At 40.2% G+C, this 26,823-nt stretch overlaps 3 protein-coding genes across 3 annotated transcripts; all 3 read left to right on the forward strand.

The window, feature by feature from the left end:
* The first annotated feature begins 32 nt into the window (after window positions 1-32).
* LOC122767050 (extracellular calcium-sensing receptor-like) lies at window positions 33-6,978 on the forward strand. The gene is made up of 9 exons (XM_044022392.1): window positions 33-1,273; window positions 1,528-1,822; window positions 1,953-2,039; window positions 2,303-2,572; window positions 2,881-3,087; window positions 3,161-3,436; window positions 4,747-4,974; window positions 5,052-5,175; window positions 5,247-6,978. The coding sequence occupies exons 1-9, from the start codon at window positions 1,041-1,043 to the stop codon at window positions 6,155-6,157; spliced, it is 2,631 nt and encodes an 876-aa protein (XP_043878327.1). The 5' UTR covers window positions 33-1,040; the 3' UTR covers window positions 6,158-6,978.
* Window positions 6,978-12,575, forward strand: LOC122767056 (extracellular calcium-sensing receptor-like). The gene is made up of 9 exons (XM_044022398.1): window positions 6,978-8,423; window positions 8,692-8,986; window positions 9,130-9,216; window positions 9,482-9,751; window positions 10,069-10,275; window positions 10,349-10,624; window positions 10,848-11,075; window positions 11,155-11,278; window positions 11,357-12,575. The coding sequence occupies exons 1-9, from the start codon at window positions 8,191-8,193 to the stop codon at window positions 12,265-12,267; spliced, it is 2,631 nt and encodes an 876-aa protein (XP_043878333.1). The 5' UTR covers window positions 6,978-8,190; the 3' UTR covers window positions 12,268-12,575.
* A 1,917-nt stretch (window positions 12,576-14,492) lies between these two features.
* On the forward strand, window positions 14,493-21,051 carry LOC122767064 (extracellular calcium-sensing receptor-like). The gene is made up of 9 exons (XM_044022408.1): window positions 14,493-14,735; window positions 14,957-15,251; window positions 15,382-15,468; window positions 15,669-15,938; window positions 16,534-16,740; window positions 16,816-17,091; window positions 19,563-19,790; window positions 19,870-19,993; window positions 20,098-21,051. Exons 1-9 carry the CDS (start codon window positions 14,518-14,520, stop codon window positions 20,979-20,981), a joined length of 2,589 nt encoding a protein of 862 aa, XP_043878343.1. The 5' UTR covers window positions 14,493-14,517; the 3' UTR covers window positions 20,982-21,051.
* Window positions 21,052-26,823: the final 5,772 nt, after the last annotated feature.

Raw genomic sequence — 26,823 nt, forward strand, 5'->3', positions numbered from 1 at the left:
AGATTGGCACAGTGCCCCCAGCGACCCTCATATGGAGGATAAAGTGGTAAAAACTGGATGGATATCTTTTGTTTTGTTCTCCAGTTGCCCAACAAGAAAACTCCCCCCTTCAGAGAGCCAGTCAATTAGATTTGAACTTCATGTAATAAATTACAATTTTCACTATGGATTAAAAAGTTGGAGGTAAGTTAAAAGCAAAATCTGACTAAAATTGGGGCATACATACGTTAAGCAGCACCGCAACTGCCTAAGTTGCTTTAATTCATACTTTGTAGGTGAATTTCAGTTACAAATCTCACTCTGAACAAGTTCATTGCTCCTAGTATTTCCTGTGAATTTTTGCCAAGAAGAGGAGGCAGAGCCTCACAGTAAAAGCCCAAGTCAATAAGACCCACCATCTGCGAATGACTGATCTAATGGATAAATGACGACACAGCCTTGGTTATGGTCATTTGTCTTGCAGAAAACTGTGATGACTGGTATAAGTTGCGGAACGTTTGCAGAGAAATGGAAAAAAAAGGCTACAGCTGCAGTGATTGGTAGAATTTCTATTAAAGCGATATAGTAGGATTTCAACTGTCGCATAATGTCTGACACACCAGTCAAAGGCCTGCATCACCTGAATTGGCACAATGGAACCTTCGGTTTTCGGGTCCATGCCACAAAAAGAACTACAACATTCTACTTCATAAGTGTGTACATTGGAAGTCCTGCTACAAAGTTCTCCAGGATAGTTAACTTGTCAATAAAGACACATACTATCGCACTATATGTTTTATTACGTTTGTGACAAACAATGCCATTTACCAACTGTAGGGGGACCTGGAGAACAAATCCTACTTTATGTTACTTTAATTGTTACGATTGTAACATTGTGAATTTCTGCAGGGACTGTCATGTGAGATTTATTTTGGGCCCTGTCCCTTGAGCTTCACTTCCTCTTATGCAGTGATGGGTGGTGTTAAAGGATTAAACAACATGCGGGCTACTACATATCAAGAAGATCACTCTCAGAAAAGGGGAAGAACCACAGGAAAGTCATGTGGACATTTTTAGACACCTGCACCCTCTTCCTAAGGCTGTTCTCCTGCTTTTCCTCTGCTGTGTCCTCCTCTCTTTATTCCTCCTCTTGTCACTTACAGGGACAGTTTAATTTAAATGGGATGCACAAAACTGGAGATGTGATTCTAGGTGGGATTTTCAAAGTTCACTTCACTTCTACCTATCCTGATCTGTCTTTAACCTCAGAACCGCAACAGCCTGAGTGCTATGGGTGAGTCTGTGAGGAAAACAGCACCAAGATGAAAATGTATTATATTAGCAAACACTACTTTGAATATAATAGATTAACATTAAATACTTACAATTGTGAATATATGCCACAATCATTGCAATTTTTATTCACAATTGCAATAATTGTGGTTATGGTTGAGAGATTCAACTGACTGCACTATTAATATGAAGTTGTCTAACAGATGTACAGTTATAGCTATATAATCTCTTTTAATCAGTAAACACTTGTGTTAGTTTTGATGTTGTAGGATTCAGACAGGCTCAGACCATGGCCTTTGCTATTGATGAGATCAACAGAAACTCTAACCTGCTGCCCAGTGTGACTCTGGGATACAGTCTGTATGATAACTGTGAACAACTAGGAATTGGATTTCGTGCAGCACTGACCTTAGTCAGTGGTCAAGAAGAGCAAGTTACATTAGAGGAGAACTGTGTAGGAACTCCTCCAGTCCTAGGAGTTGTGGGAGATACTACCTCTTCAAGTACTATTGCCATATCCACAGTGTTAGGTTTGTACAGAGTGCCTCTGGTAAGTTATGTCTTTCAACTCAATTGTCATTTATTTTCAAATTTATAAAATAGTTTTGAATAATCAACCTTGAACATTTGAATAAATCTGGAAAATAAAATGTTTAGGATACATCTGTTGGTTTTTGCAGGTGAGTTATTTTGCCACATGTTCCTGCCTGAGTGACCGACAAAAGTTTCCATCTTTCTTTAGGACGATCCCGAGTGATGATTTTCAGGTAAAAATGTATCTTCAAATTAAAAATGAATAATATCCCAGAACGTTAGTGTATATATTAGAGTGAACAATTTTGAATGTTTCACTATTTTTGTATATATCGCCAATTATGTTGTGTCTCATTCACAAAGTTGTGTGGTGTCAGATATACAAAGATTAAAGTTAGTGATTAAACATGAGTCTTTGATGTACCTGTTCAGCAAGATTTCTAGTGAAAATTGATTCCAGTCTGTGCACTACTCCCTCTGCTCTGTGTCCACATAGGTGAATGCTATGATTCAGATTCTAAAACACTTTGGTTGGACGTGGGCAGGTCTGCTCATCAGCAGTGATGATTATGGAGTTCACGCTGCCCGATCCTTTCACTCTGATCTGAGTCCAGCTGGTGGAGGTTGTCTGGCTTACACAGAGATTTTGCCCTGGGGTGACGACCCTGCTGAACTCAGGAGAATAGTGGATGTGATGAGGAAATCTACAGCTCGAGTGGTGATTGTGTTTGCACATCAGATCCACATGATTCAACTAATGGTTGAGGTCAGTGCCAAAAAAATGTATGTTGCAGATCGGGTGGTGATGATGGTGTTTGCATATGACAGTCACATGATTAACCCCATGAAACACATATGAATGACATTTTGTTTTGAGTCTTAAAGCTTTTTGTATCATGTTTCACCTGTGATTTGTTTAAACTTTAAGTAAGACTGTTTATTTTGACAAATTATATTTAGCTTGCGATTCTGTGCAAAACACAGGTTTGTGTGTGACATCATTTGAGGAACCTAGTAAACACTTTCCTGGTATGAAAGTATGCTTTTCTATACTTGTTATAATGCAATGTACAGGTGGTGAGGCAGAATGTGACAGGCCTGCAGTGGATTGCCAGTGAAGCCTGGTCATCACTTGATGTGCTCCAGACTCCTCACCTCATGCCGTACCTGGGTGGAACACTGGGCATCGCCATCCGTCGAGGAGAAATACCAGGACTCAGTGACTTCCTGTTACGAATACGTCCTGATCTACATCACAACAACACAGATGGAAACAGCATGGTGAGTTTCCCTCTGACATGGTATTTGTAAGAATAATGTACTGGCATTAATTTAAAAATAAACTTCATTGCAGGTGAATCAGTTTTGGGAACACACATTTCAGTGTAGATTTGCACCACCTCCAGCAGGTTGGGTGGAAGCTGGAGGAGAATTATGCACTGGACAGGAAGTTATAGAGAATGTGGAGAATGAATTGGTAGATGTTTCAAACCTCAGACCAGAGTATAATGTGTATAAGGCTGTGTACGCTCTGGCATATGCTCTTGATGACATGCTGCAGTGTGAGCCAGGGAGAGGACCTTTCAGCAACAGCACCTGTGCTCATTTGCAAAGACTGGAGCCATGGCAGGTGAGATATTTCAAATGAAGTGTGAACTGTCAAGAACATTTTTTTATTTATCCTTTATTCATCCAGGTTAGTCTCATTGAGATTAAAATCTCTTTTACAAGAGAGACCTGGCCAAGATGGACAGCAGAACACAGTTACATATAAAACACAATACAAAATACAAGTTCAATATTAAGTGCAGTAGTAAAACATAAAAAATAAAAAATAAGATTATTGACTAAAAACATTCACAATTTCCGATGGAGTCCTCATGTCAACAGCCTTAAATGTGTTAAGAGTTAATAGATCCTGAAGCTTGAGCTGCTTCTGCAGCTTATTCCATGAAGACGGCACAAAAAACTTAAAAGCTGTTTTACCCAGCTCTGTACGAGCTTGAGGAACAGTCATAAGCACCATGTCCTGAGACCTTACCGCGTGGGGGAAACATTTTCAGGACATATACAATTAACAAGGGAGATTACCTAAAATCGCCTTATAGATAAAAACATACCAATGACGAAGTCATTGTAATGAACCTCAAGGCTCCATGATATACAGTGTCCAACATATGTAGACAGTGAGCTGATGCATTAATGTACAGATCACCATAATCAAGAACCAGCAAAAAGGTAGCTTCAACTAGTCGTCATCTAGCCTCAAGAGAAAAACATGATTTATTCCTAAAGTAAAAACCTAACTTTAGTTTCAGGTTGTTTTTTTTTACCAGGTTTTGTATGTGAGCTTTAAAAGAGATGTGGTCATCAATCATAAATCCCAAGTATTTGTAAATAGACACAACCTCAATTGCATTACCTTGGGAAGTTAAAATATTATGATTCAACACAATCCTTTTGGAGTTTGAGAATACCATAAGCTTGGTTTTATCAGCATTGAGAACAAGCTTCAGCTGACAAAGCTGAGCCTGCCTGCACTTGATCAAAAGCACTTTGCATGTATGCAAAAGCCTTATTGAGCGAAGATGCACAACAACGCATAACACTATCATCCGCATAGAAATGGAAAGCTGCATTTGGGACATTTTGTCCAAGGCTATTAATATACAAAGTAAATAAAAATGGTCCCAGAATTGAACCCTGGGGAACTCCCTTAGGCACTGTAAGCATCCCAGAAGTAAATCCATCAAACTGAGTAGCCTGAGTTCTGTCAGTGAGGTAGTTGACAAACAATCCCACAGTATCAGTACAATTTCAATGCTTGAACTTACTTCGTAAATATTAGATGGTATGTTTACTGTGATTGTAAATTATCCTGAACCCAATAGTAATTATAACTTTTAGTTTTCCTTTTGTCCCTAATCTGGATTTTCATAGATTATGCATTACTTGGAAAAAGTCAACTTCACCACAACATTTGGTGATCAAGTGTCATTTGATGAAAATGGTGATGCCTTACCTGTATATGACATCATGAACTGGGTGTGGCTCCCTGATGGAAGAACTCAAGTCCAGAGAGTGGGTGATGTTAAGAGGTCAGCCTTCAAAGGTGAAGAACTCACACTGGATGAAGACAAAATCTTCTGGAACTTTGAATCCAAACAGGTTATTTATTCCTTTTTCAGACTACCATCTCTATACCTCAATCATTATAATATAATATTGTTTTTTTTTCCACACAGCCTCCTCAGTCAGTGTGCAGTGAGAGCTGTCCTCCAGGTACCCGCATGGTCAGAAAGAAGGGGGAACCTGAGTGTTGTTTTGACTGTGTCCCTTGTTCTGAGGGAAAGATCAGCAATACAACTGGTGAGTGTAAACCTTTAATCACGACAGTCCATACATGTTGTATAAACAATCATCACTTTCCCTCTTTTCAGACTCCATGGAGTGCACCAGTTGTCCAGAAGATTTCTGGTCCAGCCCCCAGCGTGACCATTGTGTTCCTATGAAAACAGAGTTCCTCTCCTACCATGAGCCTCTGGGTGTCTTCTTGACAACCACCTCACTGTTGGGCACATTTATCTGTGTTCTTGTTCTGGGCATCTTCATCCATCATCGCAGCACACCTATAGTTCGTGCCAACAATTCAGAACTCAGTTTTCTTCTCCTGGTGTCACTCAAATTGTGTTTCTTGTGTTCGTTGCTCTTCATTGGACGACCCAGATTATGGACTTGCCAACTAAGACATGCAGCATTTGGCATCAGCTTTGTGCTTTGTGTCTCATGTATCCTGGTAAAAACCATGGTGGTTCTGGCTGTGTTCAGGGCCTCCAAACCAGGAGGTGAGTCCAGTCTGAAGTGGTTTGGTGCTTTGCAGCAGAGAGGGACAGTTCTGGTTCTGACTTCTGTTCAAGCAGCAATCTGCACTGTCTGGCTTGTCTCTGCTTCACCAGTGCCGCATAAAAACACCCAGTATCACAGTGACAAGATAGTTTATGAGTGTGTAATTGGGTCCACAGTTGGTTTTGCAGTTTTACTTGGTTATATTGGTTTACTGGCTATCCTCAGTTGTTTGTTAGCTTTTCTAGCAAGGAATCTTCCAGACAGTTTCAATGAGGCCAAACTCATCACTTTCAGCATGCTGATCTTCTGTGCAGTGTGGGTGGCCTTTGTCCCTGCTTACATCAGTTCACCAGGGAAATATGCAGATGCAGTGGAGATATTTGCCATCCTGGCCTCCAGCTTTGGCCTCTTGGTGGCACTATTTGGACCCAAATGTTATATAATCTTGTTGAGACCAGAGAGAAACACAAAGAAAGCTATCATGGGTCGTGGCATTGGAACATAAAAACAGCAGACAGAGACACAGTTCTCTCTATAATCAGAAAGTAAATGTAGAATTACATTTTCATACATATTTCAATATTGTGTCATTGATAAAGGGTTAATAATTAATAAATGTTTTTTAATGTGGAATATCTAATTAGTTTTAAAACAGCCCATCACCTACCCAGGGATTTGAACTGTTGACCCTGTGGTGACAGGCCGAATTCCCTTCCACTTGACCTTGGGCTGCCTATATTATTCTTCAAGTATATATTTATATTATTCTGCAAATGTGTTAAGGTCTTTGTTATTTTTGATGATACAAGTTAACGCGACACATATACACACACATAATGCAGGCTCCAGCTGCAATAGCACAGTCCTTTAGCATTTAGTAAAGTTATGGTTCTAGGGTAGAAGCCATTTTTCAGTTTGTTTAAGCAGGTTTTAATTGTTCTGAATCTTCTGCCCTAGTGCAGCAGTTCAAAAAGAGAGTGTCCAGGCTGAGATAAGTCTTCGAGCATGGACTGGGCTCAATTTAAGCAGCAGGGACTGTAGATCTCCTCCACTGCCCACAGTGATCTTGTGGGCAGTGTCAACGACAATCTGGGGCACTTTCTTTCTGCTGCTGGACAGCTTGCAAACCACAAACCAATGCAGGATATTTAAATGCTCACCACTGAGCAAAGATAGAACGACACAAGCTATTTCTTTGTGAGATGTTTTTTTTCTTGAATGTCCTTAAGAAATAAAGTCTCATTAAAGTATTTAGGTATTTGGGCAGTATGAAGCAGATTGGATTGAAAGACACACTAACCACTGACTGTACTGTCCCCAAATAAATTAAAAAAAACAACAACAACCCTGAATTTCCAAACATAATATCCCCTTCATGATGGGGGAACTTCTTTTCAAGATGAAATCATTTATAACTTCTCATTGTCCACAGAAGGCACCTATCAATTTGTATATGCGTGTACAAGTCCATGCCAGTTTAACGTTTTCATGCATGCATAATGTGCAAAAGTCTTAAGGGCACCTTGTCGTGATCATACACGTCTTGAAAAAACCTGGTTTAAAATACCTTTTACAAAGCACATATTTGTCAACATGAAACAGTAGGAAAGACCCAGGATTTACCAGAACAATTAATTACAGTTCTACTCCAGGCTTAAGAGAGTCAGGAGTAAACTGTTCATGTGTAAGGGTAGGTCACATTAAATATTTGACACTTAAACCTATAGAAGCTGATATTCATTCTGAAAATGATGTTATTTTAAAACTGCATACATATTTTCTGGATGTTTTCCAATAAAGTGATTGAGAAATACATTGTATGGTCCATAAAGTGCCTATGGTTACCATCTTCTTCAATCAAAACAAGAGGGCACGACCAACTCAACCCCAAATTCAAAAGAGTTTTGAGACATGGAGCATGCACAGTTGGCAAGTATGGTCCACACAGGTTGTTGGTGGATGATGGTCACTCTGTTGGTAATATAGACCACAGCTCATTATTTGGTAGTCACTCTGTTGTTGGATGGATATAATAGCTCATTATTTTGCAGGCAGTCTCTTGTAGTGGATGTATGGAAAGTTTCATGATCTGGCAGTTATCAATAATGTTATCAATAATGCTACATCAACGGAGAACCATGTGAATGATAGCCCAGTGAAGACTGAGCACGTCTGCATTGCCTGTATTGGCACTATGGAACATTTGGTTTCAAGTCCATGCTACAAAAACAACTACAAAAAAGAATGACAGTATACATTAGAAGTTCTGCTACAAAGTTCACCAGGATGGTTGAATCAGTTCTTTTTAGGATACATGGTGTGTTGGTTTTTGCAGGTGAGTTATTTTGCCACATGTTCCTGCCTGAGTGACAGATAAAAGTTTCCACCTTTCTTTGAGAATTCCTGCAGGGACTGTCATGTGCGATTTATTTTGGGCCCTGTCTCTAGAGCTTCACTTGTTAAAGGATTAAACAACATGCGGGCTAGTACAAATCAAGAAGACCACTCTCAGAAAAGGGGAAGAACCACAGGAAAGTCATGAGGACATTTTTAGACACCAGCACCCTCTTCCTATGGTTGTTCTCCTGCTTTTCCTCTGCTGTGTCCTCCTCTCTTTATTCCTCCTCTTGTCACTTACAGGGACAATTTAATTTAAATGGGATGCACAAAACTGGAGATGTGATTCTAGGTGGGATTTTCAAAGTTCACTTCACTTCTACCTATCCTATTCTGTCTTTAACCTCAGAACCACAACAGCCTGGGTGCTATGGGTGAGTCTGTGAGGGAAACAGCACCAAGATGAAAATGTATTATGTTAGCAAACACTACTTTGAATATAAAAGATTAACGTTAAATACTTACAATTGTGAATGTATGCCTGTATAATAAATGCCTTTTTTACTTATCGCAATTTTTATTCACATATTTTGGTTATGGTTGAGATTTTTAACTGACTGCACTATTAATATGAAGTTGTCTAACAGATATACAGTTATAGCTATATAATCTCTTTTAATCAGTAAACACTTGTGTTGTTAGTTTTGATATTATAGGATTCAGACAGGCTCAGACCATGGCCTTTGCTATTGATGAGATCAACAGAAACTCCAACCTGCTGCCTAATGTGACTCTGGGATACAGTCTGCATGATAACTGCAACCAACTAGGAATTGGATTTCGTGCAGCACTGACCTTAGTCAGTGGTCAAGAAGAGCAAGTTACATTACAGGAGAACTGTGTAGGAACTCCTCCAGTCCTAGGAGTTGTGGGAGATACTACCTCTTCAAGTACTATTGCCATATCCACAGTGATAGGTTTGTACAGAGTGCCTCTGGTAAGTTGTTATGTCTTTCAACTCAATTGTCATTTATTTTCAAATTTATGAAATAGTTTTGAATAATTAACCTTGAACATTTGAATAAATCTGAACAAATCTGGAAAATAAAATGTTTAGGATACATCTGTTGGTTTTTGCAGGTGAGTTATTTTGCCACATGTTCCTGCCTGAGTGACCGACAAAAGTTTCCATCTTTCTTTAGGACGATCCCGAGTGATGATTTTCAGGTAAAAATGTATCGTCAAATTTAGAATGAACAATATACCAGAACATTAGTGTATATATTAGAATGAACAATTTTGATTTTTTTTTTACTATTTTTGTATATATCGCCATTGATGTTGTGTCTCATTTACAAAGTTGTGTGGTGTCAGATATACAATTAGTAAAGATAGTCATTAAACATGAGTCTTTGATATACCTGTTTAACTGGATTTCGAGTGAAAGATGATTCCAGTCTGTGCACTAATCCCTCTGCTCTTGTCCACATAGGTGAATGCTATGATTCAGATTCTAAAACACTTTGGTTGGACTTGGGCAGGTCTGCTCATCAGTGATGATGATTATGGAGTCCACGTTGCGCGATCCTTTCACTCTGATCTGGGTCCAGCTGGTGGAGGTTGTCTGGCTTACACAGAGATTTTGCCCTGGGGTGACGACCCTGCTGAACTAAGGAGAATAGTGGATGTGATGAGGAAATCTACAGCTCGAGTGGTGATTGTGTTTGCACATCAGATCCACATGATTCAACTAATGGTTGAGGTCAGTGCCAAAAAAATGTATGCTGCAGCTCGGGTGGTGATGATGGTGGTTGCATACGAGAGTCACAGGATTAACCCTGTGAAAGAGATATGAATAACCGTTTTGAGTCTAAAAGCTTTTTGCATCATGTTACACGTGTAATTTGTTTAAACTAACTAAAACTAACTAAAGTAAGACTGCTTATTTTGACAAATTATATTTAACTTGTGATTCTGTGCAAAACACATGTTTGTGTATGACATCAATTGAGGAACATAGTTAACACTTTCCTGGTATGAAAGTATGAATTTCTATACTTGTTATAATGCAATGTACAGGTGGTGAGGCAGAATGTGACAGGCCTGCAGTGGATTGCCAGTGAAGCCTGGTCATCACTTGATGTGCTCCAGACTCCTCACCTCATGCCGTATCTGGGTGGAACACTGGGCATCGCAATCCGTCGAGGAGAAATACCAGGACTCAGCGACTTCCTGTTACAAATACATCCTGATCTACATCACAACAACACAGATGGAAACAGCATGGTGAGTTTTCCTCTGACATTGTATTTGTAAGAATAATGTACTGGCATTAATTTAAAAATAAACTTCATTGCAGGTGAATCAGTTTTGGGAACACACATTTCAGTGTAGATTTGCACCACCTCCAGCAGGTTGGGAGGAAGCTGGAGGAGAATTATGCACTGGACAGGAAATTCTAGAGAATGTGGAGACTGAGTTCTTTGATATTTCAAACCTCATGCCGGAGTATAATGTGTATAAGGCTGTGTACGCTCTGGCATATGCTCTTGATGACATGCTGCAGTGTGAGCCTGGGAGAGGACCTTTCAGCAACAACACCTGTGCTCATTTACAAAGACTGGAGCCGTGGCAGGTGAGATATTTCATGTGAAGTGTGAACTGTCAAGAAATATAAGAATAAATCCTACTTTTGGCATTCTTTATGTAAACAAATGTATTATGCAGGGATCATTACAATTTCAATGCTTGAACTTACTTTGTAAATATTAGATGCTGTGTTTACTGTGATTGTAAATTATCCTAAACCCAATAGTAATCATTACTTTTACTTTTGTCCCTAATCTGGATTTTTATAGATAATGCATTACTTGGAAAAAGTCAACTTCACCACAACATTTGGAGATCAAGTGTCATTTGATGAAAATGGTGATGCCTTACCTGTATACGACATCATGAACTGGGTGTGGCTCCCTGATGGAAGAACTCAAGTTCAGAGAGTGGGTGATGTTAAGAGGTCAGCCTTCAAAGGTGAAGAACTAACACTGGATGAAGACAAAATCTTCTGGAACTTTGAATCCAAACAGGTTATTTATTCCTTTTTCAGACTACCATCTCTATACCTCAACCATTATAATATAATATTGTTGTTTTTTTTCCACACAGCCTCCTCAGTCAGTGTGCAGTGAGAGCTGTCCTCCAGGTACCCGCATGGTCAGAAAGAAGGGGGAACCTGAGTGTTGTTTTGACTGTGTTCCTTGTTCTGAGGGAAAGATCAGCAATACAACTGGTGAGTGTAAACCTTTAATCACCACAGTTCAGAGATGTTGTATAAACATGTATCTCATCACTTTCCCTCTTTTCTCAGACTCCATGGAGTGCATCAGTTGTCCAGAAGATTTCTGGTCCAGCCCCCAGCATGACCATTGTGTTCCTAAGAAAACAGAGTTCCTCTCCTACCATGAGCCTCTGGGTATCTGCTTGACAACCACCTCACTGTTGGGCACATTAATCTGTGTTCTTGTTCTGGGCATCTTCATCCATCATCACAGCACACCTATAGTTCGTGCCAACAATTCAGAGCTCAGTTTTCTTCTCCTGGTGTCACTCAAATTGTGCTTCTTGTGTTCATTGCTCTTCATTGGACGACCCAGATTATGGACTTGCCAACTAAGACATGCAGCATTTGGTATCAGCTTTGTGCTTTGTGTCTCATGTATCCTGGTAAAAACCATGGTGGTTCTGGCTGTGTTCAGGGCCTCCAAACCAGGAGGGGAGTCCAGTCTGAAGTGGTTTGGAGCTGTGCAGCAGAGAGGGACAGTTCTGGTTCTGACTTCTGTTCAAGCAGCAATCTGCACTGTCTGGCTTGTCTCTGCTTCACCAGTGCCTCATAAAAACACCCAGTATCACAATGACAAGATAGTTTATGAGTGTGTAGTTGGGTCCACAGTTGGATTTGCAATTTTACTTGGTTATATTGGTTTACTGGCTGTCCTCAGTTGTTTTTTCGCTTTTCTAGCAAGGAATCTTCCAGACAGTTTCAATGAGGCCAAACTCATTACTTTCAGCATGCTGATCTTCTGTGCAGTATGGGTAGCCTTTGTCCCTGCTTACATCAGCTCACCAGGCAAATATGCAGATGCAGTGGAGATATTTGCCATCCTGGCCTCCAGCTTTGGCCTCTTGGTGGCACTGTTTGGTCCCAAATGTTATATAATTATGTTGAGACCAGAGAGAAACACAAGGAAAGCTGTCATGGGTCGTGGCATTGGAACATAAAAACAGCAGACAGAGACACAATTAGTCAGTTCTCTTTATGATCTGCAATTCAGAAAGTAAATGTAGATTTACATTACCATACATATTTCAATATTGTGTAATTGATAATTGATAAAGGGTTAATAAATAAATGTTTTTGAATGTGGAATATGTAATTATTTTTACAGCCCATCAACTATCCAGGGATTTGAACTGTTGACCCTGTGGTGACAGGCCCAATTCCCTTCAACTTGACCTTGGGCTGTCTATATTACTCTTTAAGTATATATGTATATTATTCTTCAAATGTGTTAAGGTCTTTGTTATTTTTGATGATACAAGTTACCATGTCACATATACACACACATAATGCAGGCTCCAGCTGCAATAGCACAGTCCTTTAGCATTTAGTAAAGTTATGGTTCTAGGGTAGAAGCCATTTTTCAGTTTGTTTAAGCAGGTTTTAATTGTTCTGAATCTTCTTCCCGAGTGCAGCAGTTCAAAGAGAGAGTGTCCAGGGTGAGATAAGTCTTCGAGCATGGACTGGGCTCAATTTAAGCAGCAGGGACTGTAGATCTCCTCCACTGCCCACAGTGATCTTGTGGGCAGTGTCAACGACAATCTGGGGCACTTTCTTTCTGCTACAACCCTGAATTTCCAAACATAATATCCCCTTCATGATGGGGGAACTTCTTTTCAAGATGAAATAATTTATAACTTCTCATTGTCCACAGAAGGCACCTATCAATTTGTATATGCGTGTACAAGTCCATGCCAGTTTAACGTTTTCATGCATGCATAATGTGCAAAAGTCTTAAGGGCACCTTGTCGTGATCATACACATGTCTTGAATAAACCTGATTTAAAATACCTTTTACAAAGCACACATTTGTCAACATGAAACAGTAGGAAAGACCCAGGATTTACCAGAACAGTTAATTATGGTTCTACTCCAGGCTTAAGAGAGTCTGGAGTAAACTGTTCATGTGTAAGGGTAGGTCACATTAAATATTTGACACTTAAACCTATAGAAGCTGATATTCATTCTGAAAATGATGTTATTTTAAAACTGCATACATATTTTCTGGATGTTTTCCAATAAAGTGATTGAGAAATACATTATATGGTCCATAAAGTGCCTATGGTTACCATCTTCTTCAATCAAAACAAGAGGGCACGACCAACTCAACCCCAAATTCAAAAGAGTTTTGAGACATGGAGCATGCACAGTTGGCAAGTATGGTCCACACAGGTTGTTGGTGGATGATGGTCACTCTGTTGGTGATATAGACAACAGCTCATTATTTGGTAGTCACTCTGTTGGTGGGTGTATATAACAGCTCATTATTTTGCAGGCAGTGTCTTGTAGTGGATGTATGGAAAGTTTCATGATCTGGCAGTTATCAATAATATTATCAATGACGGAGAACTGTGTAAATGACAGCCCAGTCAAAGCCTGAGCAGGCCTGCATTGCCTGTATTGGCACTATGGAACATTTGGTTTCATGTCCATACTACAAAAAATAGTTATACATTAGAAGTTCTGCTACAGAGTTCACCAGGATGGTTGACTTGTCAACAAATGCACATGTTGGAACAACATATTTTGCGACAGGTGACAAACAAGACAGAAAATAGCAAATCCTACTTTGTGTTACTTGAATTGTTATTATTGCCGCATTGGAGGGACTGTCAGATGATATGTATTGTTTTCAAATTTGAAAACAAAAAAAACAGCAATCAATTTTTTTTATGATACATGGTGTGTTGGTTTTTGCAGGTGAGTTATTTTGCCACATGTTCCTGCCTGAGTGACAGACAAAAGTTTTCACCTTTCTTTAGGACAATCCCAATTGATGCTCTTCAGGTGGAAATCTATGGCCCCTAAATCGTTGTATTTTCCACTTCCCCAACCCACTCTGGAACTAACTCACCATCTTAGAAAGACTGATATAAGCATTAATGATGATACTTTTACGGTAATTGTCTTGGAGAAAACTGCAATGACTGGTTACAGTTACAAAGAGTTTGCAGTGATAGGGAAGAAATACAAGGTTGCGCTACAGCCTAAGTGATTAGTCAAATTTGCGTTATTGTTGGGTTTGCCAATCATGAATTCCTGGGGGGACTGTCACGTGAGATTTATTTTGGACCCTGCCCCTTCACTTCCTCCTCTGCACTGAAGGGTGGTGATAAAGGATTAAATAACACTTAGCCTATGACAAATCAAGAAGACCACACTCAGAAAAGGAGAAGAACCAGAGGAAAATCATGAGGGCATTTTTTAACACCAGCCTCATCTTCCTATTGTTGTATTTCTGCTTCTCCTCTGATGTGTCCTCCTCTTGTCACCCACAGGGACAGTTTTATTTAAATGGGATGCACAAAACTGGAGATGTGATTGTAGGTGGACTGTTTACGGTCCACTTCATTTCAACTGATCCTGACCTGTCTTTTAGCTCAGAACCACAACAGTCTCAGTGCTATAGGTGAGTCTGTGAGAAAACAGCACAAAGTTGATGAAATTCAGTTATATTAGTAGTCTGCACTTTTGACTATAACGATTAATGCCATTAGTTTTAATTCACATAATATGATTATGGTTGAGAGATTTAACTGACTGCACTATTACTATGTAGTTGTGTAACATATACACAGTTACTATATAATCTATTTTAATCAGTAAACATTTGAGTTGTTATGTTGTTAGTTTTGATATTATAGGATTCAGACAGGCTCAGACCATGGCCTTTGCTATTGATGAGATCAACAGAAACTCCAACCTGCTGCCTAATGTGACTCTGGGATACAGTCTGTATGATAACTGCCTACAACTAGGAATTGGATTTCGTGCAGCACTGACATTAGTCAGTGGTCAAGAAGAGCAAGTTACATTAGAGGAGAACTGTGTAGGAACTCCTCCAGTCGTAGGGATTGTGGGTGATTCTTCTTCTTCAAGTACTGTTGCCATATCCACAATCTTAGGTTTGTACAGAGTGCCTCTGGTAAGTCTTTTAGTCTTTCAACTCATTTTTAATTTAATTGCAAATTAATTAAATTGTTATGAGTAATTAAGCTTAAAAATGTGAACAAAAAAATCAGCCTAAAATCTTTTGTTTTATTGATACATTGCAGGTGAGTTATTTTGCCACATGTTCCTGCCTGAGTGACAGACAAAGATTTCCATCTTTCTTTAGAACGATTCCAAGTGATGATTTCCAGGTGAATATTAAGTAAAAATGCATAAAGGGCTGCTCCTGTCATGTTATGTGTTTCATATACAGAATTGTGTGCTGTCAGACATAACACAACACTCAAAGACAGTGATTAAAAATGAGTCTTTGATGAACCTGTTTAGCTGGATTTCGAGTGAAAGATGATTTCAGCCTGTGCACTAATCCCTCTGCTCTGTGTCCATATAGGTGAATGCTATGATTCAGATTCTAAAACACTTTGGTTGGACTTGGGCAGGTCTGCTCATCAGTGATGATGATTATGGAGTCCACGTTGCGCGATCCTTTCACTCTGATCTGGGTCCAGCTGGTGGAGGTTGTCTGGCTTACACAGAGATTTTGCCCTGGGGTGACGACCCTGCTGAACTAAGGAGAATAGTGGATGTGATGAGGAAATCTACAGCTCGAGTGGTGATTGTGTTTGCATACAAGGGTCACATGATTAACCTCATGAAAGAGGTCAGTCCTGAAAAATATATGTAGCAAATACCTTTTTAGGGCCGTCCACACAGAAATGGGTTTAGGTGAATATGCATACCATTCTTTCCAGAGAGGCGTTCTGTCAACACAGGGATGGCGTTTTATGGGACGTGAAAGACTGTCCGACTCTCCGCCCGCAGTCGGACACACAAATATTATATCTAATTATTATAGTAGTTTATTATTAATTATTATATAATTATTATATCTAATGTTTACATCTATTTCTCTGTTTTTTTGTGAGTTCTTCATCTTGTTACAGTGCACCTACAGTGCTGTCATATGCACTACACTACATATGCGTTTTGTTTCAGGACGAGATAATTCCTGAAACAATTCGGTCTTTACTGGGATATTTTTGAAAACAGCAAAGAAAAATATTGTTTTCTGTTTCCATGTAGGTCATGTGGCCATAGTCTCTTAAAAAGAAGTTCATTAAAGTTACACCTGTACCTTGTCCTATGAGAACTTGAGTTTTGCTTATAATAGTCTCAAACACGGATTTGCATATGACATCAACTCTGGAAACTAGATTACACTTTACTGGTATGAAAATATGAATCAATATACATAGGTGGTGAGGCAGAATGTGACAGGCCTGCAGTGGATTGCCAGTGAAGCCTGGTCATCAGTTGATGTGCTCCAGACTCCTCACCTCATGCCGTACCTGGGTGGAACACTGGGCATCTCCATCCGTCGAGGAGAAATACCAGGACTCAGGGACTTCCTGTTACAAATATGTCCTGACCTACATCACAACAACACAGATGGAAACAGCATGGTGAGTGTTTCCCTCAGACTTGGTATTTGTGAGTATTATATACTGGCTTTAATACACACAATAATTATTTTCCAGGTGAATCAGTTTTGGGAACACACATTTCAGTGTAGATTTGCACCACCTCCAGCAGGTTGGGTGGAAGCTGGAGGAGAATTATGCACTGGACAGGAAGTTATAGAGAATGTGGAGACTGAATTCTTGGATGTCTCAAACCTCATGTCAGAGTATAATGTGTATAAGGCTGTGTACGCTCTGGCATATGCTCTTGATGACATGCTGCAGTGTGAGCCAGGGAGAGGACCTTTCAGCAACAACACCTGTGCTCATTTACAAAGACTGGAGCCATGGCAGGTGAGATATCAGTTTACACTCAGCTCTTAATTTCTTTTAGAGTTGTGTATTATTAATTTTATTATGGTAATTGTAATCATTATTTTGTACACTTATACAGACTAGATAATTGAGTGCATTGTATAAGAATGAAATATAAATAATAATTTATAGAAGTGAATTATAAATGAGAATATATTTCATTTACAGATGGGTAATAGAGCAATGTAATATTAGGTCAGAGGAAACAGTATAATTTGGGTTATGTGACAATACTTAAAGCAGCACAGTAAAGGTTTTACCTAAAAACAAATTCATAATCATTTTAAGGGTACATATAATTGGGAGAATGGATGGGGATGGAATGTTGTACAATTTTATCATACAAATCACAAGAATAATTTGACTGGCAAATTTCCATTACCAGGATAAACATAGAGAAAATATTTAATATAAGTGACTTCAAAATACTCTGATTATCTGATTTGTATGTTGTATGTTAAAACAATATAATTTACATTACCATAACTAACCTTAACTTGAAAGAAGATTTAATAAAATATCAGCATAAAGAACTTGACACGATTGAAGGTCAAGTATGAACAGAAGTCCCCGCCTCTTTTGGTTTACAATTCTAAAAGTGAAAAGTGATTTGAAATAATGTTTTCACTTGGGTTCTATAACATTGGCTTGGCTTTTTTATTTCATATCTGTGTGTATATTAATGGTCATTTACGCTGCAAATGCCTGAGAAAACAAGTAGTGACCAAGCAAGCGTGTTAGGTTTGGCATGTAAGTGCAGCTCATACTGTAATGGGTGGTGTTTGGACCCAAATTCAGCACACACAGGCAAGGTCAGTTCTTAGATTTTAGTTTGGGCTCTTGCCAGGCAACAGTACTGGCGGAAAGCAGCGAGGGGGAGTCGAGTCGAGCACAGTCCAAAACCAAGGTAAACAGTCCAACCAGGAAAAGTCCAAAATAGGCAAGCAGAAGAGGCAGTCGAGTAGGGAGGCCAGCAGTCAAAAACCAAAGTGGCCACACAGGATAACAAACAATTCCAAAAAGGCAGAAGGCAGGTAGGCAGAGAAGGCAGAATCAGAAGCAGGAACGGTCGACAACAGGGGCTCAATCTGGAGAAACACTGGAAAGTATGGCATCAGAAGAGCAAAGAACAGTCTGGCGGGGAGTGAATGAACTGTAGAAGCTTATAGACCCTTTCGAGAGCTATGTCACAGAAATATGCGCACGCAGTTTGGGGTCAGAAAACACATACTCGTACCATTAACTAAGTCCAACAGTCCAACACCTAAGACGCCTACTTGAAGTGTGGTTGGCTGTGAAAATAGAACCAGCAATGGTGTCAAGTTCTTCAGAATCCCTACAGGATCTCATCCCTTTCAAAAAAATAGACATCGTCTGTGGCTCCAAGCATTAAAAAGAGAAGACAGGGGTGATGCTACTACAGTCAAAGAGGCTCGCGTTTACAGTGCTCACTTCATTTCATGTAAGTTATCATTTATCAGCTCTTTCTGTTAGATTATGCTGAAATGCCTGGATTTCACAGAAATTTTTGTGTCAATGCACATATGTATATATGAAACCTATGCCTCCTAATGTTATGTTGTGGTCTTGGATGTAGCTAGCTTGTAGTTAGCTGCCGGTCGGCTAGTGCGTTGACAAATAAACATGGTGTGCTAAAAACATTCCTTGTAAGACTTGTATGTGCATAGACTTTCTTGCGTGTATGGGCTAGGTTTATCTATAAGGTAAGAGTGAATATCTGGCCACTTCCTAGTATCATCTACCCAATCTTTTATGGAAGCTGGGTCAGGCAGACTATTGCCATCAACTAGTACTAATTTATTTAGGTATTGTTTGCGGTCCTTAATCGACAATGAAAGACCATATTCAGAATTATTCGGTGGAGGACCGTTGACATACATGCTCTTCGCTTACCTGTTGTGACGTTTTCTGAACCCAAACTGTGTGTGCATTCTCGCTAGGCTTGGAATATTTGTATACAATGAAAGGGTCTATACTGGTGCTTAATAAGTGGGAGAGTAGTGGTACACAGGTGAGCTGAATTGGCTGATGAGGTGGGCTTGGCTGGCATGCAGGGCGGAGCAGGGCGGAGCAGAGGAGGGGTGAGTGGAAAAGTACTGGAAGGTGAGGCATGGGGCAGAACAGTGACACACACTATTTATCACAGCAGTATGAATGGTTTAACCAATGTGTGTGATAAGAAAAATGTCAGTACTGCAACAGTACAAAAATACAATCTTGTATCTGCAGTAGAAGCAGGGACATTTAAAAATGATCTATTATATCTTATTAGCTCAATTTGTTGAGTTAGCTTTTGCAAAACTGATGATGCTGATTTATACCACCCACTTGTGAGGAATACCTGAGAACAATTCTTCAATAATATTGCTTTAGAAGTAAATGCTTTTTTTTTTAATAATAATTTTTCTTCTTAATTTTGCTTTCCAAAGCTTGTGTATTACATGGAAAAAGTTAACTTCACCACAGCATTTGGTGATCAAGTGTCATTTGACGAGAATGGTGATGCCTTACCAATATATGACATCATGAACTGGGTGTGGCTCCCTGATGGAAGAAATGAAGTTCAGATCGTGGGTGAGGTTAAGAGATCAGCCTTCAAAGATGAAGAACTAACACTGGTGGAAGAGAAAATCTTCTGGAACTTTGAATCCAAACAGGTAACTGATTTCATGGCACTTTGCCTATGGGCAAGTCCTTACAGATGAGACTAACAGACACTGATTTTTCTCCACACAGCCTCCTCGGTCAGTGTGCAGTGAGAGCTGTCCTCCAGGTACCCGCATGGCCAGAAAGAAAGGAGAACCTGAGTGTTGTTTTGACTGTGTTCCTTGTTCTGAGGGAAAGATCAGCAATACGACTGGTGAGTGTAAAGTTTTAAACATCACAGTTCAGAGCTGTTGTATAAACACGTTTCTCATCGCTTTCCTCTTTTCTCAGACTCCATGGAGTGCACCAGTTGTCCAGAGGATTTCTGGTCCAGCCCCCAGCGTGATCACTGTGTTCCTAAGAAAACAGAGTTCCTCTCCTACCATGAGCCTCTGGGTATCTGCTTGACAATCACATCACTGTTGGGCACATTTATCTGTGTTGTTGTTCTGGGCACCTTCATCCATCATCACAGCACACCTATAGTTCGTGCCAACAATTCAGAACTCAGTTTCCAGCTCTTGCTGTCACTCAAATTGTGTTTCTTGTGTTCATTGCTCTTCATTGGACGACCCAGATTATGGACTTGTCAACTAAGACATGCGGCATTTGGCATCAGCTTTGTGCTTTGTGTCTCATGTATCCTGGTGAAAACCATGGTGGTTCTGGCTGTGTTCAAGGCCTCCAAACCAGGAGGTGAGTCCAGTCTCAAGTGGTTTGGTGCTGTGCAGCAGAGAGGGACAGTTCTGGTTCTGACTTCTGTTCAAGCAGCAATCTGCACTGTCTGGCTTGTCTCTGCTTCACCAATGCCTCATAAAAACACCCAGTATCAAAGTGACAAGGTAGTTTATGAGTGTGTAGTTGGGTCCACAGTTGGCTTTGCTGTTTTACTTGGTTATATTGGTTTACTGGCTGTCCTCAGTTTTTTATTAGCTTTTCTAGCAAGGAATCTTCCAGATAGCTTCAATGAGGCCAAACTCATCACTTTCAGCATGCTGATCTTCTGTGCAGTGTGGGTGGCCTTTGTCCCTGCTTACATCAGCTCACCAGGCAAATATGCAGATGCAGTGGAGGTATTTGCCATACTAGCCTCCAGTTTTGGACTCTTAGTGGCACTGTTTGGACCCAAATGTTATATAATCCTGTTGAGACCAGAAAGAAACACAAAGAAAGCCATCATGGGTCGTGGCATTGGATCATAAAAATGGCAAGACCCTTAATAAGTAAGTTATCGCTATATCCAAAAATAAAGGTAGAATGTGTTAATACACATATCAAACGTCATTGTCTCATGTTTTCCAGAATTCAATTTAAGTGCAGAACATTTACTGTACAAATGTGGTAATTCCTTTGTTACTTTTAATAATGCAAGTTAATGCCACCCCCAATTAAACTGTAAGTTACTTTCCCTGCCCTGTATATAATTATATTTCACTCTAATTGAACCGAGCCAGGCTCATTCTTTTCAAGTGTAAGTGCAGGTCACACTTGACCTGTAGAACCTGTACACAACCCATGGAAGGTTTATTTTCTGAAAAATGTGTTATTTCAAAACTGCACATATGTGCCCGATATTTTGTGTAAGGGCTATTCTCAATAATCTTGTTGCCAGGTCGAAAAAAAGCAGTCCTCTTCAGTTGATCGATCAAACCAGAGTCCAATGGTCTGGTTAAATCCTTTATTTAACTTGTCTATTCTTTACGATACAAATGCTTCTATCAGTGTAGATTGGGATGAGAAAATAAACAACAGTGAAAACATAAATAATTTATAAAGGCTGAGCGACAATACAATGAGCTCTGAGCATACCATGAAAAGTTATACTCAAAAGGACCACAAGGTAGCTCGCGAATGAAAGATACATCTTAGGATGCTCTGGAACACATTCTCAGTGATGTGAGATCATTCGACCCAGCCAGGGTTGAGAAGACCCTGACTTGTGTTCCAGCAGCACTACTCCACTGCTGATCTGGAGGCTCTCTCTGCAGCCTCCATGGTGTTCTCTATGGCTTTCCTCTTCACAGCCCCCGTGATACCTAGCATGGTATAAACTTTGCACAGTGAGTGGCCAGCAAAACCTCGGCACCTCACTGTGCCACTGTGTCCACCAAAGCTCTGTGTCTCAGCTACCTTCAGGCCTTCCTGGGCTTTCCACTTCCTGCCTGTATGCACCATGATGCCTGCTGATGCAACTCTTCCTTAGAGTCCTTAGAATCCCGATAGAGCATAGCCTCTCTCGCCCGAGAGACTCTGAACTCCTCGTCGAGGCTGCTGATTGGGAGCTGGAGGTTATTGGTCTTCCCATACAGTGCTGCACTGCGGAGGTAGCTGCTGATCTTTTCAGAGGGTTTCCACTGTTGACAGGGTCACCTCGTACACCAACAAAGGCCAGAGTACCCGGGGTAGGACTCCATGCCTTGAATTTCCCGGGTAAGCCAGATTTGTTTACCCACCAACAGCCAAGTTTCAAGCTCCTTGATGGTTGTTTGGATTGCTGATGTATCCCTGAGACTGCAATCAAAGACACTTCCCAGGCTCTTGACTGGTATTACCTCGCCATCCACCAGGAAGCGAAACTTGTAGCTGGTTTCAAGTTCATTCTTGCTCAGGAAATGAGCTTTTCCAGGCCCTGGAGTATACACCCCCCACCAGGCACTGATGTTGTGGTGACAGTGAGGTCGTCCATGAAGGCTCTGATGGGGGGCTGCCGAATGCCAGACCTGGACAGAGGGCCTCTGCTTTCCGTTTCAGCTGCCTTAACTACTATGTTCATGGCAAGGGCGAACAGGCTGACTGAGATGGTGCACCCAGTTATAATCCCCTTTTCAAGCCGATGCCAATCAGATGTAACGCTCCCAGATGTGACCCTGACCCTGAAGTTCCCATAGTAACTCAGGATGAGGTCTCAACCAGCTTGTGGGGCATGGAGCCATATGCATTGCCGAGGTTGAGCCAAACAAGGTCTCCTTTCCCCTCACATGGCATACGTCCCTGGTTGGTTGAGGTGATGCAGGATAAAGTGTAGTCTCATGTTGACATCATCGGGCGACCTGTTTGCTGGTAGGCAAAGTGCAGGGGGTCCAGCAGGGCAGTCAGTTATGACCTTCAGGTGGCTCAACACCAGTCTCTCAAAGGATTTCATGACCACAGATGTCAGGGCAACAGGCCTATAGTCATTTAATCCTCTGATGATGGTGGAGCATTTGAAGCAAATGTGCCCTTCATCACAAAAGCTGTCTCTATCCTGGACGGTACCTGGGCTTCAGTTTGGTCTTTTATTTTTCCACTTAATAAACACAATATAAGACACCATGACACACTCACACTTTCACAACTGATGTAGTTACTGACATACTCAATTTTTAGAGTTGTGAAATTAATTCAACATTATTAAAACATCATCCACTGTGTACCTTCTGTATTCATCATTTGCCTTTGAGCCAGATTGTGACACTGAGTGTCCTGCAGCTCACAGTCCATGAGAGGAGCAGCTGTTCAAAGCAAAATGTCCTGTTGTGAACTGTATTTTCCACTTCTCCAACCCACTCCTTGGTCCCAACTCACCATCTGAGAAAGACGGATCTAATCCTTAATGCTGACACAGCCTCTATTACGGTAATTGTCTTGGCAAAAACTGCAATGACTGGTTACAGTTAGAGAAAGTTTGCAATGATAGGGAAGAAATACAAGGTTGAGCTACAGCCAAAGCAATTAGTCAAAGTTGAATTCCTGGGGGACTGTCACGTGAGATTTATCATGGACCTTGCCCCTAGAGCTTCACTACCTCATCTGCACTGATGGGTGGTGATAAAGGATTAAACATGTCAACTACAAATCAAGAAGACCACACTCAGTAAAGGAGAAGAACCAGAGGAAAGTCATGAGGGCATTTTTAGGCACCAGCTTCATCTTCCAAATGTTGTATTTCTGCTTCTCCTCTGATGTGTCCTTCTCTCTTTATTCCTCCTCTTGTCACTCACAGGGACCATTTTATTTAAATGGGATCCACAAAACTGGAGATGTGATTGTAGGTGGACTGTTTACACTCCACTTCATTTCAACTGATCCTGACCTGTCTTTTACCTCAGAACCACAACAGCCTCAGTGCTATAGGTGAGTCTGTGAGAAAACCACACAAAGTTGATTAAATTCAGTTTATATTAGTAGTCTGCACTTTTGACTATAAAGATTAATGCTATTAGTTTTCATTCACATAATTTGATTATGGTTGAGATATTTAACTGGCTGCATTATTACTATGTAGTTGTGTAACATATGCACAGTTAATATATAATCTGTTTTAATTAGTAAACACCTGTGTTGTTATGTTGTTAGTTTGGATATTATAGGATTCAGACAGACTCAGACCATGGCCTTTGCTATTGATGAGATCAACAGAAACTCCAACCTGCTGCCTAATGTGACTCTGGGATACAGTCTGTATGATAACTGCCTTCAACTAGGAATTGGATTTCGTGGAGCACTGACCTTAGTCAGTGGTCAAGAAGAGGAAGTTACATTAGAGGAGAACTGTGCAGGAACTCCTCCAGTCCTTGGGATTGTGGGTGATTCTTTTTCTTCAAGTACTGTTGCCATATCCACAGTCTTAGGTTTGTACAGAATGCCTCTGGTGAGTAATTTTGTCTTTCAACTCATGTAATTTAGTTGCAAATTTATGAAATTGTTATGCTTAATTTATGAAATTGAAAAAAAATAGCCATTTTTTTTTTCGTGTTTGTTTTATTGATACATTTTTGCAGGTCAGTTATTTTGCCACATGTTCCTGCCTGAGTGACAGACAAAGGTTTCCATCCTTCTTTCGGACGATCCCAAGTGATGATTTCCAGGTGAATATAAATCTGCAAATAAAAATACTTAAAGGGTTTAGTCATGTTATGTGTTTCACTGACAGAATTGTGTGGTGTCAGATATACAACATTTAAAGACAGTGATTAAACATGAGTCTTTGATTAACCTGTTTAGCAGAATTTCTAGTGAAAGATGATTCCAGCCTGTGCACTAATCCCTCTGCTCTGTGTCCACATAGGTGAATGCTATGATTCAGATTCTGAAACACTTTGGTTGGACTTGGGCAGGTTTGATCATCAGTGATGATGATTATGGAGTCCACGCTGCCCGATCCTTTCACTCTGATCTGGGTCCAGCTGGTGGAGGTTGTCTGGCTTACACAGAGATTTTGCCCTGGGATGATGACTCTACTGAACTAAGGAGAATAGTGGATGTAATAAGGAAATCTACAGCTCGAGTGGTGATTGTGTTTTCAAATAAGGGTCTCATGGTTAACCTCATGAAAGAGGTCAGTCCTTGAAAAATATATGTAGCAAATTAATTTCAGGGGCTGTCCACTCTAAAGCAACTAAAGTGCTGTTGTATGTACTACAGCGTTTTGAGTAGTTTTATCAGGTTCCATGTAGACAGAGATATTCTCTGAAACAATGTCATGTTTACTGGGAAATTTTTGAAAACGACAAAGAAAGAGATCTTTTTTCTGTTTCCGTGTAGATATGGCCTTAGTCTTTGAAAAAAACGATTTCATTAAAGTTACACCTGCGCCTTGTTAAAGCTAAGTAAGACTACTCCCTATATGACTACCTGAATTTTGTGTGTAATAGTCTCAAACACAGATTTGTGTATGACGTCAACTCTGGAAACTAGATTAGACTTTACTGGTATGAAAGTATGAATTAATATATTCATGATAATGCAATGTACAGGTGGTGAGACAGCATGTGACAGGCCTGCAGTGGATTGCCAGTGAAGCCTGGTCATCATTTGATGTGATCCAGACTCCCCACTTGCCGTACCTGGGTGGATCACTGGGCATCTCCATCCGTCGAGGAGAAATACCCGGACTCAGGGACTTCCTGTTACAAATACGTCCTGACCTACATCACACCAACACTGATGGAAACAGCATGGTGAGAGTTTCCCTCAGACTGGGTATTGTGAGTATTATATACTGGCTTTAATACACACAATAATTATTTTGCAGGTTAATCAGTTTTGGGAACACACATTTCAGTGTAGAATTGCACCACCTCCAGCAGGTTGGGTGGAAGCTGGAGGAAAATTATGCACTGGACAGGAAGTTATAGAGAATGTGGAGAATGAATTATTTGATATTTCAAACCTCAGGTCAGAATATAATGTGTATAAGGCTGTGTACGCTCTGGCATATGCTCTTGATGACATGCTGCAGTGTGAGCCAGGGAGAGGACCTTTCAGCAACAACACCTGTGCTCATTTACAAAGACTGGAGCCATGGCAGGTGAGATATTAGTTTACACTCAACTCTTAATTACTTCACCCCACAGAGTGTGAGTGAAGTATTGTTTTATAGTATAATGTATAAGTATAATGGCTCTGAGTGTCTGTCTGTCCATCTGTTTGTGTTTCTGCATTCTTCTGAATGGGGTGAAGTCTGTGAAGAGTGTGTATTTCATTTACAGATGGGTAATAGAACAATGTTAGATTAGGTCAAGGGAAACAGTACAATTTGAGCAATACTTACAGCAGCAAAATAAAGGTTTTAACTAAAAACAAATTCATAATCATTTTGAGGGTACATATAATTGGGAGAATGATAAACCACTTGGCTGGGAATGGAATGTTGTACAATTTTATCATCTAAATCACAATAATAATTTGACTGGCCAATTTCCTTTACCAGGATAATCATAAAGAAAATATCTAATATGAGTGACTTCAAAATTCTGATTCCTATTTAAGTGGCACAAAGGGCAGCCATCATATTTCCAGTCATTACTGTCACTCCTCTATCTGCTCAAAACTCCTCCCACATAACACTGTAAGTTCTGGTTTGTATAGTAAGTTACTAACATGTTTATTTAACATTACAACATATTCTGATTTTATATGTAACACGTTTTTCAAAATAGTTTGTAACCCTCTGCACAAAGGTCCATGGTGCGCACAAATTGTCTCAAAGCTCACGGATACAAAGGAAACACAACTAATGTTAAAAGAACATCACTTAGGTGAAGAAATCAGTACAGCAGCAGC

The sequence above is a fragment of the Solea senegalensis genome, linkage group LG3, assembly GCF_019176455.1.
Source record: "Solea senegalensis isolate Sse05_10M linkage group LG3, IFAPA_SoseM_1, whole genome shotgun sequence".
In the NCBI taxonomy this organism is placed as follows: domain Eukaryota; kingdom Metazoa; phylum Chordata; class Actinopteri; order Pleuronectiformes; family Soleidae; genus Solea; species Solea senegalensis.